Source organism: Vigna unguiculata, chromosome 7 (genome assembly GCF_037176805.1).
Source record: "Vigna unguiculata cultivar grain cowpea cultivar isolate G323 ecotype 2 chromosome 7, ASM3717680v1, whole genome shotgun sequence".
NCBI lineage: Eukaryota > Viridiplantae > Streptophyta > Magnoliopsida > Fabales > Fabaceae > Vigna > Vigna unguiculata.
In genome coordinates this window covers 3,822,974-3,839,145 of record NC_140798.1, presented here as the reverse complement: position 1 = coordinate 3,839,145, position 16,172 = coordinate 3,822,974, and the positions used below count along the sequence as shown (strand labels likewise).

General features: G+C 27.7%; 2 protein-coding genes across 3 annotated transcripts; both read right to left on the bottom strand.

Annotated features, from left to right (window-relative positions):
- On the bottom strand, positions 1–2,727 carry LOC114191917 (copper transport protein ATX1-like). Of its 2 annotated transcripts, XM_085665115.1 has the most exons (4): positions 2,568–2,727; positions 1,185–1,260; positions 322–513; positions 1–273 (listed from the first exon to the last, which is right to left on the bottom strand). In XM_085665115.1, the coding sequence occupies exons 1-4, from the start codon at positions 2,577–2,579 to the stop codon at positions 194–196; spliced, it is 360 nt and encodes a 119-aa protein (XP_085521241.1). In that variant the 5' UTR covers positions 2,580–2,727; the 3' UTR covers positions 1–193. The 2 variants fall into 2 exon arrangements, with proteins under 2 accessions (XP_085521241.1, XP_027937173.1); XM_028081372.2 differs by having other exon boundaries at positions 1–513.
- A 7,198-nt stretch (positions 2,728–9,925) lies between these two features.
- BZIP60 (basic region/leucine zipper motif 60) lies at positions 9,926–12,306 on the bottom strand. Its single transcript, XM_028082380.2, has 3 exons — positions 11,878–12,306; positions 11,241–11,464; positions 9,926–10,372 (listed from the first exon to the last, which is right to left on the bottom strand). The coding sequence occupies exons 1-3, from the start codon at positions 12,261–12,263 to the stop codon at positions 10,128–10,130; spliced, it is 855 nt and encodes a 284-aa protein (XP_027938181.1). The 5' UTR covers positions 12,264–12,306; the 3' UTR covers positions 9,926–10,127.
- Positions 12,307–16,172: the final 3,866 nt, after the last annotated feature.

Below are 16,172 nucleotides of genomic sequence, written 5' to 3'. Positions count from 1 at the left end.
GAAATACAAGTTGAAATCCTTAGTTATAAGATGGTTGAAAAGTATCTGATATGTGAAACACAGGCCAAGAGTTATTGCAGATTATATATCAGTAACATCACACAAAATATAACAGCTGATATAGCAGAAAGCATGAAAAGTAGCATTTGAAAACAGACCTACTTTCACATAGAAAACTAGAAGGACAAAGGCCTTAGGCAACAGTTTCTATAGCAGCAGTTTCTGAAGGCTTGTTTTCAGTCTCAGCTGAGGCAACAGGTGCAGGTTCTGAAGGTTTGGTATCATTTTCAGCCGAGGATGCAACAGGTGCAGTTTCTGAAGGTTTGGTATCATTTTCAGCTGAGGATGCAACAGGTGCAGTTTCTGAAGGTTTGTTTTCAGGTGGTGCTTCATCCACCCAGAATGCAGTCTTCTTTCCAGTTTTGGAAACAGCTTGCAGAACTTCATCTGGTTGTACATTTCCCTTCACTGTCACCTTCTGCTCCTTCATATCAATGTCAAATGACTCAACACCTATACATATAAACACCATTATTTTTATATTTTGATATAATAACATTGCAGAAATTTTGAAGGGTAAAGCTAATAATGGACATGGAATGGAACAAAACTTTTGCTTGTCATATCCATCTCAGAATAATGTAAGTACCAAAAAAGGGTTATTTCCATCACATTGAGTGTCACACGATAGTTAGGAAAATAAAAAGCTTTTGAAACTCCATCAAACATGTCTCAAGCATCAATGAAATCATCATATTAGATATTAAAATACAGATAAGAAACTGATTCGCATTGATAATGATGTCTTATATCAATTGTGAACAGGAAAATAAAACAATCATATAATTACAGCCATACAGTGAAAGCCAAGTTTTAGAAAGACAGAGATTGACCAGAAGTTCAGGTCCTTACCATTAAAAATGACTACACTCATTTGAAGTATTTTACAGAGGACTGAAATAGAACAGGGCTTCTGAATAAAAGAAAGCAGCTGACAAACACTTTAAAACAAATACTTATGGTAATTAGATTGCGAATCATGCAGGATATTTTGAATGAAAAATTGAAAAGGGCAATCCCCTGCCATAAAAAATAGACATGCAAGATATTACACTGTTAGAACTACTAGATCATTTTTATTTTGTATCAGATAATACCAAATAGTTAGCAGGAATGAGAAATACCTTCCATTTTTCCCAAAACCCTATTCACTGCTCCAGCACACCCCTGACATGACATACCAACTTTGAGGACAACAGTCTGCAACCATAATGAGAGAATTAAGATTGGAGGAGCAGATAAAAGAATAATTAATCTCATCTTAACCCCAACAACCATATATGAAAGAAACAAACTCATAACTTAAATCTAATATGAACTTGGATCAATTTAAGAAAGGGAAAGAAATGGAACATGCAGAGGAATTGTGCATATAATGGCATCAAACACAAAGGTAGGAACAAGAGATTAATATACTATAATTTGTGCTGTGAACACATAAAAGAATGATCCCTTTAACTGATGCTGTAAAAGTGAGATGCCAGTGATCTTATTACATGTGATCTGATATAAAACTAGAGTTTGAAGGTTCAGATATAATAATATAAACAACAGGAACTCCCAAAGTGGAGTCATATTCAAAGCCGGTCAGAATCAACTAAAAGTCAATCGTGTAAACTAAGCAAAAAACAAAATCACAGCTTTTAATATGTTTGCAATAGATTTTTAATATAATGGGGCCAGAAACTAAGACTTTAAACAAACAAGGAAAAACCAACCATTGTTACTTTCTTAAACTAGATTTGAAGTTATATTTTAATCAGTTTGTTTGCAAATTGCAAGAGATAACGTTATAATTTTAGCAGTTATATCTAGCAGTTATATTCTTTATTGGAGCAAATAGTTGTAGAAAATAAATCATAAAAAGTTAAGAGAACATCAGATATGTTAGATACAACCGCTGAGGACAAGTTCTGCAACTATTTGAGGAGAAACCGAAGATCCATGAAAACTAAATTAAACTGAACAAAACAACCAAAACCACTTTCAACTTTAACCACCCTTCACCAACAAAAGCATGTATCTGCAACTTGTCAGAAGGATTCTTATGAGCAGATGTTGAACTTTCTCTAAATTGAAACTCAAAATTGCAAACCCAATAAACTGCAATACTTATTAGGATTCTTGACCTGAAGGAAAAACAAAAGCTTTGAAGCAAAATCATATCTTTTTTAGAATTAAATTTCATGGGCAATCACATTTCAAACAAAAGATTCCAGCTTTACCTAAATATAAAGCAATAAAATCACTCTCCCCACCCAATCTTGCTAAGTTAGCAATCACTATATAAACAAAACACAAAAGGTATCAACATAAACATAATCTCCCAACTCAGAAACTCGTCAAGTTCAGCACAAACACCAAGAACAAAGAGCCATGCAAAGAAAAAATATGACAAACAGAAACAAAAAAGATAAAATAAAAAAAGAATCATAATGATCAAGCAGAAGAAAACTGAGTAAATAGAAAAGGGAAAGAAAAGAAAAAACAGGAAGTGGGTTGAGGACCTGAGAAGACATTGTTTTTGTATGGAAGAAAGTGAAGAAACAGAGAAGGAATAATAATAATAGATTCAAAAACTGGGTGGTAATGGAATATAGAGGTTTGTGGAGAGTGGTGCCTTTATAGCCAAAAAAACCAAAAACTTCCCACAATGAGAGTGCGTGTAATGCAAGACATAACACTACTATCACGCATCACAACCCAATTTGGTGGGCCATTGCAGTTTGGTAATTATTCTTGCTTTTATTTTATACGTGCATTACAAGAGTAATTACAAATGTTTTAATCTAGTTTTTGGATAGTTGATTTTTTTTTTTTTGAACATTTATTCTAATGTTTTTTTTTAATTGATACCTTTTTAGTTGTTAAATGAATATACGTTTCTAAAACAGAAAAAAAAAAGTATTGTTATGACATAAACTATTGATTTTTTATATGTTTTAATAGAATGATTTTATAAAACTCAAGTTTTAAGTTTGTAATTTTATATAAAGATGTTTTTTTTTTCTTTTTGGGTGCATAATAAACCTTTAATCAACATTTTATTATTTTTCAACTTGCTTAAGGTTTTTTTTTTTTTCTTTCCCTAATTTGCTTTATTTTGATGCATATATGCGACACCACTTTAAAAATAAAGTATGTATGAAAGGAATTTCGGATAAACTATTCTCTAGCGTCTCGTACTTCTATTTATGATTTATTAAAAGGTTTTTATAATTGACTAAATTAGACTTTTATCTTTTAGTTTATATTCAATTTCATTACTGTTTAATTAAAATATGTGATTTAATCGTATACATTTTATTAAGATCAAATTTGATTTTTTCGCTGTTTAGAATTAGTACTTTTAATCATTGAAGAAACGTCAGAAAAACAATACTTCATTTTGTAAAGAAAAACAGTAATTAAAATACTTTTTATTTTAAAACAGAAGTAACGGTTTTAAACTGCTACAGAAATATTTAAAATTATAAAAACTTAAAACCCAAGGAACGTTACAGTTTCCTTTTGTCAATTTCTTTGAAACCGTTTCATCAACCCTAAGATTGATGGAGGATTTTCTGTACCATTGCATTCCAATTAAAATTTTATAACAAATTGATGTTTGTATAAAAAGAATTGAGGATATCATATTAAACTCGTAGTCTAAAAAAGGTTTCTTTAATTTTAAATCTCGATTAACCGGAGAATTCACGTGATAGATTGAAATAAACTTAATGTCATCTTATAAAGACATAAAAATAATTAACTTTTACATTAAATAATGTTTCGAGAGGAGAATAAGAATAATTTAAATATTTTTTTATTAACTCTTCAATATTTAAAAAAGAAAAATTGTGATAGAAATTTTAAGTTCCAAAACTGATAACATATTAAATGTGGCTATTGACTAAAACAATAGTATTTGACTTGATTATAACATTGATCTTAGTTTACCTTATATTTAAAGTATTCTGACTATTGACTATAACTTTTGATTTAGAAATAAGTGTTTGATTGATCCAATAATTTATCAAATCCTTAGTAAATATAATTAATTAGTAAATTGATCTATTATTGTAAAAGAACTACCGAAAACTCTTCTACCAATCAACTAAGAGATTTGATGTAAAAGAAAAATTAATAATAAAGTCCTTAAAATTATTAACATAAGTCTTGTAATTTATATAAAAATAGTAGGCTTAAATTACTTTTTGGTTCTCATCTTCGTAGTGTTTGTTGCGGATGGTCCTCATTTTCACAGAATGTTTAAAATGGTCCTCATTTTTACGTAATGTTTAAAATGGTCCTCATTAACGGGACATTGTAGAGGTGGCACAGTTTGTATTAGGATGTGTTACGTGTACGGTACAGATGGCTAATTAACGTTAATTTCTCAATTTAGGGGAAATTTTACAATTAGGAAAATTTCTTTATCTTCGTCTTTCTTGAGTTCAGATTTGCAGAGGAAGTAACTAATACTTGTCATTTTATCATTGGATTGCAGTTACACTCTTCATTTCAATTTTCTAGTTAATCATCATCAACGAGGTAAGTGGGTTCAGGTTTTCTGGGTGTGTTTGCTCGTGGGTTAGGGTTTTCGTAATTTTATTTTTGGGTTTGTTTGTCTTTCGATTGTTGTGATGTTCTGCATGGTTTCTAAATTACTTCCATGATTTTGTGTAGTTTGTGTCTGTAGATGGGGTTCAGTGGGGTATTATTTTAGTTGGTTTGTTTGTCGGTTGGTCGATGTTAGTGTAATGGTTCCCATTATTTTATTTGTAATTGATTGTAGCAGTGGTCCCCCATTGCGTTAAAGTAGGCTTAATACATCTTTTTTATCTGTTTAATGTACTTTAGGGCAATGAGTGATGATAGGTTCAATGTTATTGTCCACCACGATGGTCAAGTAGAGGCCCATGAAGAGCCTGCTGAAGTAGAGATTGGGGATGCCAGTGGTCTGAATAGTGATGTTGAAGTGGAAGGTGAAATTGAAGTGGAAACTAATACAGTACACGTAATACACCCTAATACAAATCGTGTCACATGTACAATGCTTCGTTAATGATTTAAACGGCGTTACATAAAATGACCAAATAAAACACAAATTGCGAAAATGAGAACCATTCTAAACATTCGGTAAAAATGAATCATTTTAAACATTCTGTGAAAATGAGGATCATTCGCAACAAACACTACGAAAAGGAGGACAAAAAGGTATTTAAGCCAAAATAGTATTATGAATATCATTTGAATAAACAAAAATGTGGTAAAAATGTTTATTCTCTCATACGATAGCAACGTTTTTAAGGTACAACTTTTAAGAGATAATGCTTAGATGAAAATATGAAAAACTTTGAAAAGATAATGTTGTACGCCTAGTGGATAACGAAGGAAGTAACGTTAGATACATACGATTTGTTTGAAGAAGGTTGTCCATTATGAAGAATTTTAGTGGTGCTAAGAAAAATTGAATCCACAATCATAAAGTGAAAAAAGAAGTTAATTCTAGATATTTGATTTGCAATCCATATCTTTATTTAATGTCTATACTTTTTTTTATATATAAACCGATCTAGAAAATATTCTCTTATAAGAACACAATTTATCATATTAAAATATATAAGAATGTTCATGTTTTAATTTATTGTAAATATAATCGATATAGAAAATTCATATTTTATATTATTATTAATAGTTAGTATAGAAAGTATCGTTTTTCGATGTTCTATTTGATTTTGGAGTATTCTGAATCTCACAAAATATAATTTAAAATTTTAAACAAACATCAAAACATAAATAAATAGTAAAATTAAATTATACAAACTTTAAAACAAATTAAATTGCTTAATATTATTATGAGTGCGTGATATATATTTTGTTTGTTATACTAAAAACAACTTTTATGTTAAATTATTGTTTAAAATATATAAATTAAGTTTATAATTATATAAATAATAGTATATACATTTCTTAGTGTTGTTGTTTTCGAGTTTGCTTTCTTTTGTAGCCTTATAAATATTTGGTCACAAGTAAAAAATATAAAATAATGATGTCATTGAAGACCAATTATAGAAAATGTAAATAAAGTTTCAGCAGATAATGACATTTGTATTATATTTTTTATAACATTGTTGGGTTTATAAAGCAATAAATAAAACCAAAACATAAAATTGATTATTATGATTGAATTACTTAAATAAACAAACTACTCCTCAAATAATTCATTTTAAGTCTTAAATATGGTGAAAATAATTGTAAATTATATTAATTATTAGTGTAATCTAAATAATAAAATTAATAGTTCAGATGTTTTTATATGATCTAGAAGTGTAAAATTATAATATTCAGACATCATTAGGTTTACGAGGGGATTTTGCTGGAGAGATACAACACAAATAAAATCTGAATTCAATCACATAAAACATTGACACTACTTTAAATGTGTATCAGCAAAATTTTTTATTTATTTTTTACATCCTTTTGCTTTTCTTCTCTTCAATTCTCTCCTGATCTAACTGGTGCGAGTAATAAATGCTCATAAAATATTCTCCAGTTTCTACTAATATGTATATATTTTGTACTACATATAAATGTGTAACAGCTGGTAGTACTGCATCATTACCATGTTATTATGTTTAATTAGTGACTATAACGAGAGTTTTTGGTTGTGTGTATAAGTTGTAAGAACTGGTTATTGTAAGCTAATTATTCGTTATAAGTTTTCCAAAAAGTTGAATATTTAATTCCTAATTTTAAATACTTTCTAAATCCAAACAATATTATTATTTATTTAAATGTTTTTATTCTAGACCATTCAAAGGTCGATGATGAGGAGTGACATTAAAATCCACAATGTTAGATGAGTGAGTTGCAAGCACATCTCAGTCAAAAGTGATCATAGTTGTTAACATCTCACATCTATAATACTCTTGTTTTCACAAACTTTCTTTTCATTTTTTTTTTTCTTTCTAAAAGTTGAATCTGACTCAATTTTAATTTTAAAAACATAACATGTTATTGAAGCAGACAAACCAGACACCACTAATGTTTTAAAATATAACACATGACAACACCTCTTTTATATTCCACAATAACAAATTTTGATTTTAGATTATGTTAGTGGCTAAATTTCAATCCATAAATTAACATTTATATAACTGAATAAAACATTTTCTAGGTATATTTTTATAATAAAAAATTATATTTGTATTCTCATTTTTTACTTTTTTGACATAATTCAGTATTAATTATTATCAATGACGCATATTAAATTACGTCATAAAATAAAAGATGAAATTCAAATGAAAATTATATTATCTTATTCTAATGGATGCTTTTTGCATGCAATAATGTGAAATGATGTCCATTATTGAGTGGAATTCATTCCTTAAAGCACAATTGTGGCGTTGTGTGTAGTATCCAACACCAACACCAATGGATTGTACTTTTCTTTGGTTTCAAAAACTGGGTTGTACTTGGCAATGGAGTTGGATTCCAAATGAAATAGTGTAGTACAAAGTACCAATCTTTTCCAGTACTTTTATTCAACTTAGAACAAGACCAAGAAACGAAGACAGAGAGAAAGTAGATAACCTAAAAATGTGCAATAATTAAGGAGTAGTTGCTAACAAAACAATTAAGTTTAAGAAATTCAGAAATAGACAGAGTTATACAACTAATAGTAGGTGTGAGAGAGAGAGAGAGATTGCAGGTACGATTAAATTATATATAAATTAATTTGTAAAAAGATTATACATTTTTAAAAATTTCTAATTTGTGTATAAGTGAATTTTAGTTTCCAGATAAATCAATTTAATATGTTGAAACACATACCACATTTAACTTGATTTGGAGTGAAAACTAAGTATCACAAAATAAATTTTACCACGCGATCCATCGGAGTGTCAACATTTTTTTCTCATTACATTAAAAATTAAAATAACATTATAACTTAAATATTACTAATTATCAAATAATGTTTATCAAAACATTGGTGAGAAGCTGAAAGAAGTTTGTACATTATATTATTATAAATAGGTGCATGAACTACTTTGACATTTTTAACGAATCACATAATAGGTTTAATATAAATATTCTGAAAATAAGATACATTATTATGAAAATATAATTTTTTTATCTCGGTAACAATGTTTTGATTGTAATTTATGATATTTTGACATTGGAAAATGGTGATAGATTTCCAAGATTCATTTAATGAATCACATAATAGGTTTAATACAAATATTCTGAAAACAAGATACACTATTATGAAAATGTAATTCTTGTATCTAGGTAACAATGTTTTGATTGTAATTTATGATTCTTTGGAAGATGATGATAGATTTCCAAGATTCATTTAATGAATCGCATTATATGCTTAATATAAATATTCTTAAAACAAGATACATTATTATGAAAATGTAATTCTTGTATCTAGGTAACAATGTTTTGGTTGTAATTTATGATTCTTTGACATTGGAAGATGATGATAGATTTTTAAGATTCATTTAATGAATCACATAATAGGTTTAATAAATATATTTTGAAAACAAGATACACTATTATGAAAATGTAATTCTTGCATCTCAGTAACAATATTTTGATTGTAATTTATGATACTTTGACATTGAAAGATGATGATAGATTTCTAAGATTCATTTGATGAATCGCATAATACGCTTAATATAAATATTATAAAAACAAGATACATTATTATGAAAATGTAATTTTTATATTTCAGTAACAATGTTTTAGTTGTAATTAGTAATGTACATGTTAAAATTATGAAAAAATTTGATATTATATATATATATATATATATAATATGATGATATTATAATATTACTAAGTTAATATATAAAGCGAATTTATATTTATTAAGAAAAGAATGAAGTCAACGAAAAAAAATAATGATTGATGAATGAAAAATAAAATGAGGATAACTGTTAAAATATTTATATAGACAATATATAAAACTGACTTATAGTCTTTAAAAATTAATTAAATAATTATATTTTAAAAGATAAATTAAGAATAACTAATTGTAGATACAAATACAAAAAGAGAATATTTTTATATATAATTACATATTTAATTAAAATAAAGTTTTTTTACACTAAAATTATATATATATATATATATATATATATATATATATATATATATATATATATATAATAAGTTCAACTAAATAATATTAACTTTAATTTTTTTAATTAGGCAATAAAAACTCCCTTTTAATTCCTCCTACGCTGGTGTAAGGCCAACTCCGTTTCATACATAACAATTACATCAAATTCTATTTATATTTTCCGATAGTTTTATTTTTAAAAGGACTAAAATTAATTGCTTTAAAAGTTTAGAAGGACTTAAAAAAAACAATGGATTAAAAACTAAAGATAAAAGAAGTAAAATGTAATCTAAAATTATATATAAATTTAGATTGGTTCTGTTTCTAAATGCTCAAATCTAATATCTCAATTGATGTCATTGAAATTGTAATTTTAAACTTTTCATTGACTCATGAAATCATTACGTTTATCCAATCCAGTGAACAACCAAGATCTTAGTTTCCACTTTGTAAAGGGTGATAATAGAATACCACAAAAGGAGGGAACTGTGGGAAAAATGCGCCCATTACTGAATCTGCTAGAAGGTTGAATTGAACAACACAAAACCTGAGAAATATTATTTCCACATACTTCATTCTTTTAATACGCAAAATATCATTACCTAGTTAAGCTCAGATTCTCCTTGTGTAGATACTACTTCTGTCTGTACTTGAAAACTTACAATCAAGCTATTCAGGTCAATTAACCAAAACAACCTAACCAAAAAAATAGGATCAAATGGTGCAAACAAGTTTCAATGCGACCTAAACTGCCAAAACCACAAACAGCCTTCATGTTAAATATTAGAACGCAGCATGTTATGGTCCTGTGATGAACATAGCATCTGACAAACTATATCACAGAACCCTATATGTAGAATACATATAAACCAAAAAAGAGAATGAAAGAAAGAAACAAGGAAGCTAGGAGTATAGAAAGCCTTATAGGCCATGTTTCAGAATTTATAGAACATTAGAACATCATAAAAATGAATTTCATCTTTGTTCTTGAAGCTCGGCATCTTCTACTCTTTACAAATGATTCCATCTGGAAACACTTGGAGATATTACTTTCTGGACCTTTTTGAGTTACTCTTCTTAAGCCCTTCTGTTCGATGTTTTCTCTTGGAAGTACTGCTGTTAGACACAGCATTAGGGGCAGACTGAGATGGCACATGATGCCCATGACCCACAGCAGGGAACCCAACAGCAGAGGTTCTGCAACATTAACATGAACAAAACCTTTAAAATGACATCTATTAACATGATCTGCATCAAATTTCATATTCATTGATGATGTCCACAATAGACTTGTCGATTTTTTTTATTAAATCAAAGAATCACTTCCAGTCTAGCAGCATGCATAAAAGTGAATCTTCTTGCTTGGTGAGTGGTAAGAATTTCCATGTTATAAATTTATTCTGATTTTGGCATAAGCAGAACATTTATATTTTAGAAAAAGGAGGGAGACTTTTGCTCTGAAAAAACCCAAAGGCCGTTTAATGATTTTTCAGTCCCTCATCTCATTTTTAGTAATATCTCTACATATACAATTTCTAATCCGTTTTAGTTTTCGCCATAGGATTAAAAGAAAATAGAATGATGCGTAGGGGCCAAATAAAGGAATTACCTATAAAGACTTCATGAATTATTAAATATTAAATACTTGAACATTTATATGACAGGATTAAACTAACCGTAATGACTTTTAATTCAAACACGAACAGACTAATCATAGCATTACCTTACTTGGTCACCAACAATAAAACACCTAAAGAAAATACGAACGATCCTCCCCTCAAAATATTAAGACAGCTTTTAATATAATGTTAGCATGGATTGTAGATATGTTTACGAAAATTTTGGTCATCCAAGACAACGTTATATAACTTATTAATGCTTCGACGATGCTAAAACATGAACCGTCAGCATAAAATTCATTTATGAAAATCACCAGAGAGGAAGGCCATGTCATGAAACCAAAAATAATCAAGCAAAATTGCTATTGTCACCCAGATGAATGCCGAATACAAAACAGCAATAGCAATAGAAGAATAGTAATTTGACTTGGCATAGCAAGCCTTACCCAACAAGAGCACAGCAGACTCCTGCGAGGTCATGGAAGCAGCATATGCACCACGCGATTGCAAGCAAAGCCGCAAAGCATTGTTCTCAGCATAGCAGCACTGAAGCAAATGCCCCAGTCTTCTGCATTCCCCTTCTAAATACCTACTCTTCATCTCCAGGTCTTTCACATAAGCCTTCTTCCTCTCCCTCGATCTCACAGCAGCATCCCTATTCCTCAACTGCCTGAAAAACACACGTTGAACACAACCCTCAAGACCATAACAAACATCATAAAACACCCCCATCGGTTTTTGTTTCCAGCGAACTCTATTTGTTCATGAACCAACAATCACGATACAACCATACCATCAACATCGAAATTCTCAAAACACAATTCTTTTCGCGCAAATAAAACACATTGACATTCATTATATTCCATTGATACAAAATTATATAGCAAAGTGCAACATCCACCACAATTCAAGTATGTAACCAACTACATCAAACATAAGCTAATTTCAACTTACTAAAGAGTTAATTTCATGTTTTTCTTCTGTATAAACTCATCCAAACACACCCTTTCATTATATTACAAACTGTCTTCAAATGACTAAGAAATTTACACCGTCTGCAAAAAAAAAAAAGTCTCCTTTTACCTTTTTAACTTCTTGGAGGTGGGTTCATCGGGAACTGCATCATCGGTTCTATCTTTTTCGGAGCCTTCCTCGGACTCTGCCTTGGAACGCTCACTTTCCGGCCCCTCATCGGGCTCCACCAGAATCTCCTCGAGAAGCCTGTAGAACTCGGACTCAGACGACTCTGACAACGGCGTTTCGGGGAAGACGACGTCGTTTTCGGGGTGGGCCATGAGCAGGTTCTCTATCTGGGACAAAACGGGGTCGTTCGGGGAGGGATTGTCGCCGGCGACGCTAACAGGAGCGGTGTCATCCTGCAAAAAATCATGGGCGTCGAATTCCGGCACCTGGTCGAAGAACGAATCCCAATCGAATTGGGTGAGTAGGGTTTCTTCTTGAGTGTCCATAGGAATTAAAAATTGAACTGAAAATGGGAGAAAAATATATTTATTGGGAATTTGTGTGTGTATATGTAACTTGGGAACCAAGGAAAAGAAGAAAAGCGTGGAACCGCGTGGATTTGTTTGTGGCGTCACTGGACCAATAGAATCGCGTATAGTGGCATCCTTTTACACGTGGCTCGTGTGAATCACCAAGAGTTGTTCTTGTTTTTTATTTTTTACAATTTTTTTTTCTTTGTCGTTTGAAGAAAGTGGGGGGAAACTTCCATATTGGATTTTAAAATGAAAAGTTTAGAAGGTGAAAAGGTCGGTTAAAATTTAAAATGGGTTTTTCTTTTTAACAAAACGTGTGGAAGAATTAAAGTGTGAGGTGTAGATCCTTAATTTTTTATTATAACATTTTTAAATATTTAACTCTCTATTTTTTAATGGGTTAAATATGTTTTTTGTCCCTCAAGTTTCAGCGAAATTTAGAATTAGTCCCTCATCAAAATTTTTGATCAATTTAGTCTTTTATCTTTCAAAATGCATGAATCTAGTCCTTTTAACCAAATTTTGTTAAGTTTATCTGACGTTTCAAGCGCATAGTATTTAAATTATTTACACTCATTTTGAAATGTGCTTGAAATGTCAGATAAACTTAACAAAATTTAGTTAAAATGACTAAATTTACACATTTTGAAAGATGAAGAACTAAATTGGTATAAAGTTTTGATAAGAGACTAATTTCAAAATTCACTAAAACTTGAGGGACCAAAAACATATTTAACCCATTTTTAATTAATTTGGATGCATGTTTATAATTTATTTAAGATTACCTTTTAGTTATTGTATATTTTTTATTATTTATCTCCTTAAAAACTTAATTTATTATTTTTAATGATTTTAAATTATAATATTACTTTTGTTTACATCATTCAAATAATACAATATAAAAGTTATTTTTCTAAATTATTTTTTATCTTAATTCGTATTTAAAAAACACAGGGACGATTCAAAGTTTTGAAAGACTAAAATAAATTTGAGAAAAGACATTTTATTTAAAATTTATTTTTTAAATTTTTTTATGCAAAAATTATTTTAAAAAATTTTCAAATTAATTTATTTAATATTTTTTAAATAGATAATAATGTTAACATGTTTAACTTTTTTTACATATTTTCAATTGTTATCATAAAAGTTTGAGAATCAGATCCATTATTACAAGTGACTAGTTTTTTTTGTTGTTTATTTTATATATAGTTATTATTTTGTTCATTTAAACAACACTCACTTGTATTTTTTAATTCAATTTTTTATGTATTTTTATAAATTTATTTATAGTTCTTTTTTGTGATAAAATTAAAGTCTCAATTTTCGTTTATTCTGAATTTATGGATAGTTTGGTTCAAATTTTTAATTGACATATTTATATATTTTTATACGAAGCAAACAAATTATAATGTGTAAAATACTATTAAAAATAAATATATAAAAAGAATAAGTTAAAATTTAAAATAATAAAACCTAGTTACTGTTGTTAAAAAAGTAAACTTCGTCATAGACTTTTACTTGAGGTCTCAATTCTTTTTATTTTCTTCAAGTCTCAACTAAATATTAATCATTAATCAAAAAAATATTCTTTCTCAATTAGAACTTTAAACTCTAATCCTAAATAAAACGGACAAAAAAAACATATTTTTAATTTTAATACAAATTTAATAAATAAAATAAAAATAATATCAATATAACCAGATCAACTTAGAAAAAAAAATATACTAACCATCAATGAAGGTACATATGAACATATGAGATTCAAAGAATTAATGAAATATGTCAAAACACTAAAAAACATTATTATAAAAGAAAGCAAGAAACAGGGTGAAATTAATATATGAAAAAAATATAATAAAAATTAAAATCATATAATGAGAAAAGAAGAAAATATAATCAAAATTGAAGTTTCCAAAAGATAAAAGAAAAAAATGAAATCAAAATTATTAGAAGGGAAGAAATATAAGAAAAAATTTTCTCTTTTCCTAAACAAATTTATAATTTTATTAAAAAAATTAACCCATTGAATATCAGTTTAAACATAAATAAAAACTAGTTGACACTAATAGTAATTTAATTAAATTGTATTTCCAAACATAAAGTTATAATTACTTTAATAGAGAGATATTTGTGTCATTTTTTTTTGTCCTTTTCTGCCTTAAACATTGTTTTATAATTAATTTTTTTAGAGTTATATTAGTATTAAAGAAAATTTTATTTTTTTTTAAATATAATTTTATAATTAATTTAATAGAAAAATATTAGTATCATCAATTTTTTAAGTTTTTTTTTTTCAGAAACCTTAATGCTTTAAGTATTTTACCTTTAAACCGGTACTGAAATAGGTTAGTCAATTTCATTTCTTTTTTTATGAGTTAATAAGTTAAGTAAGATAAATTACACTATATTGATAGATTGAAACTGCTAATCTACCTTTTTAAACAATGACTTTAAGTTAGTACTCTCCTTTGTTTGAGATTGACATGTTAAAACTAATTTATTTAACAAGCTTTTAAATACATCATATAATTCAATAATGGGAAACTTTTAAATACAATGACCACAAGTTATGAACTTTTTAACTTTTTGTTTTAGATTTGTTAAGGTGTAGTCATAAAATGATCTTACACAAACTTGAAGGAGAGGCTCAGATTTTGATCCTCTATCAGATGAGGAGAATTGAAGTGAAATAAAATAAATTTATGTTAAAATAATAATTTAAGCCTCGTATCTGTTCAAAAATAGAAGTAAGTTGTCTTAATTAAGTCTTTATTTTGAAAATGTGTAATCATTTTTCTAAGTATTTTAATCACCTTTTGCTTTTGTTGGATTTTCAAGCGTGACAATTTCACATTCCATTCACATAAAATGTAATTGAAAAGGAAAGCAACTTAGGGAGAGAAGAATCGATCCTAGTTAAGGAGAACCCCTTTTGAAGTTATAGAATCGATTTAGAAAACATAATTGATTCTCCCTCTTTCAAGAAATCGATTCTCCCTTTTCAAGCCCTATTATTTTATTCTTTTATGCTATTGCTCGTGTAGTTTTTATTCTCTTAGTTTTTTTATTCTATTCCATTATTTTTTAAATCTATTATAATAATAATAATTTATAACTTTTATTACTACGTATATAAAGGATTTTATCTTTTGAATCCATAATTACTTATTCTAATTTACTTTTTACAATATAATAATTTACTTAGTTAGTTTTTTATGTTTTCTATAAAACTATTTTAACAATATTTTTTTTTCATTCATTAACAATTTTTTTCTTCAATTTATTCCACTTTGTTTTTAATAAATATAATTTTATTTTATATATTAACTTAATTATTATAATATCATCATCTGTGTTTACGTTAGTAATAATAATTTTAAATAATAATTTCAATTTCATTTTAACATAATTTTTATTGTTTATATTTAAATTTATATCACATTTATCCACGAGGCTAAAATAATAATCATATAATTTTATTTATTAAAACATTTTTTAATCTATTACATGCATCACATTATATACAAACTTTCATCTTAAATGTACTTAAATCACATAATCTTTCACTTAATTCAAATATTCCCATATTCATCTATTTTTCTTCTTAAATCTTCCATTTCAAATTCATCTTCAAATTCAACAATATTGTTTATTGTTTAGGAGAAACAACTTCAAAGTAATATCATGGTATTGTAAATGTTAACCATTTGGAATAAACAATTACAAGATGGAGTTTGATAATTTCATATTACATGATTCATTACTTGCATACTCCGAAGTATATATAATTGCGCTATGACTATAAACACTATTTCTGTTATTATGATAATCACCTTAAGATACTCTTGTCCTAGTTGTAACACTTAACACGTCAAATATTAT

Bases quoted from the DNA above. Each gene is read 5' to 3' on its own strand.
- LOC114191917 (XM_028081372.2), bottom strand. The intron at 514-1,184 runs GTATTTCTCATT...TTATATGTATAG, and splicing joins GGTTTTGGGAAAAATGGAAG to GTGTTGAGTCATTTGACATT.
- BZIP60 (XM_028082380.2), bottom strand. From the start codon at position 12,263: ATGGACACTCAAGAAGAAACCCTACTCACCCAATTCGATTGGGATTCG. The intron at 11,465-11,877 runs GTAAAAGGAGAC...TGTGTTTTTCAG, and splicing joins ACCTCCAAGAAGTTAAAAAG to GCAGTTGAGGAATAGGGATG. The intron at 10,373-11,240 runs GTAAGGCTTGCT...TTAATGTTGCAG, and splicing joins GTCTGCTGTGCTCTTGTTGG to AACCTCTGCTGTTGGGTTCC.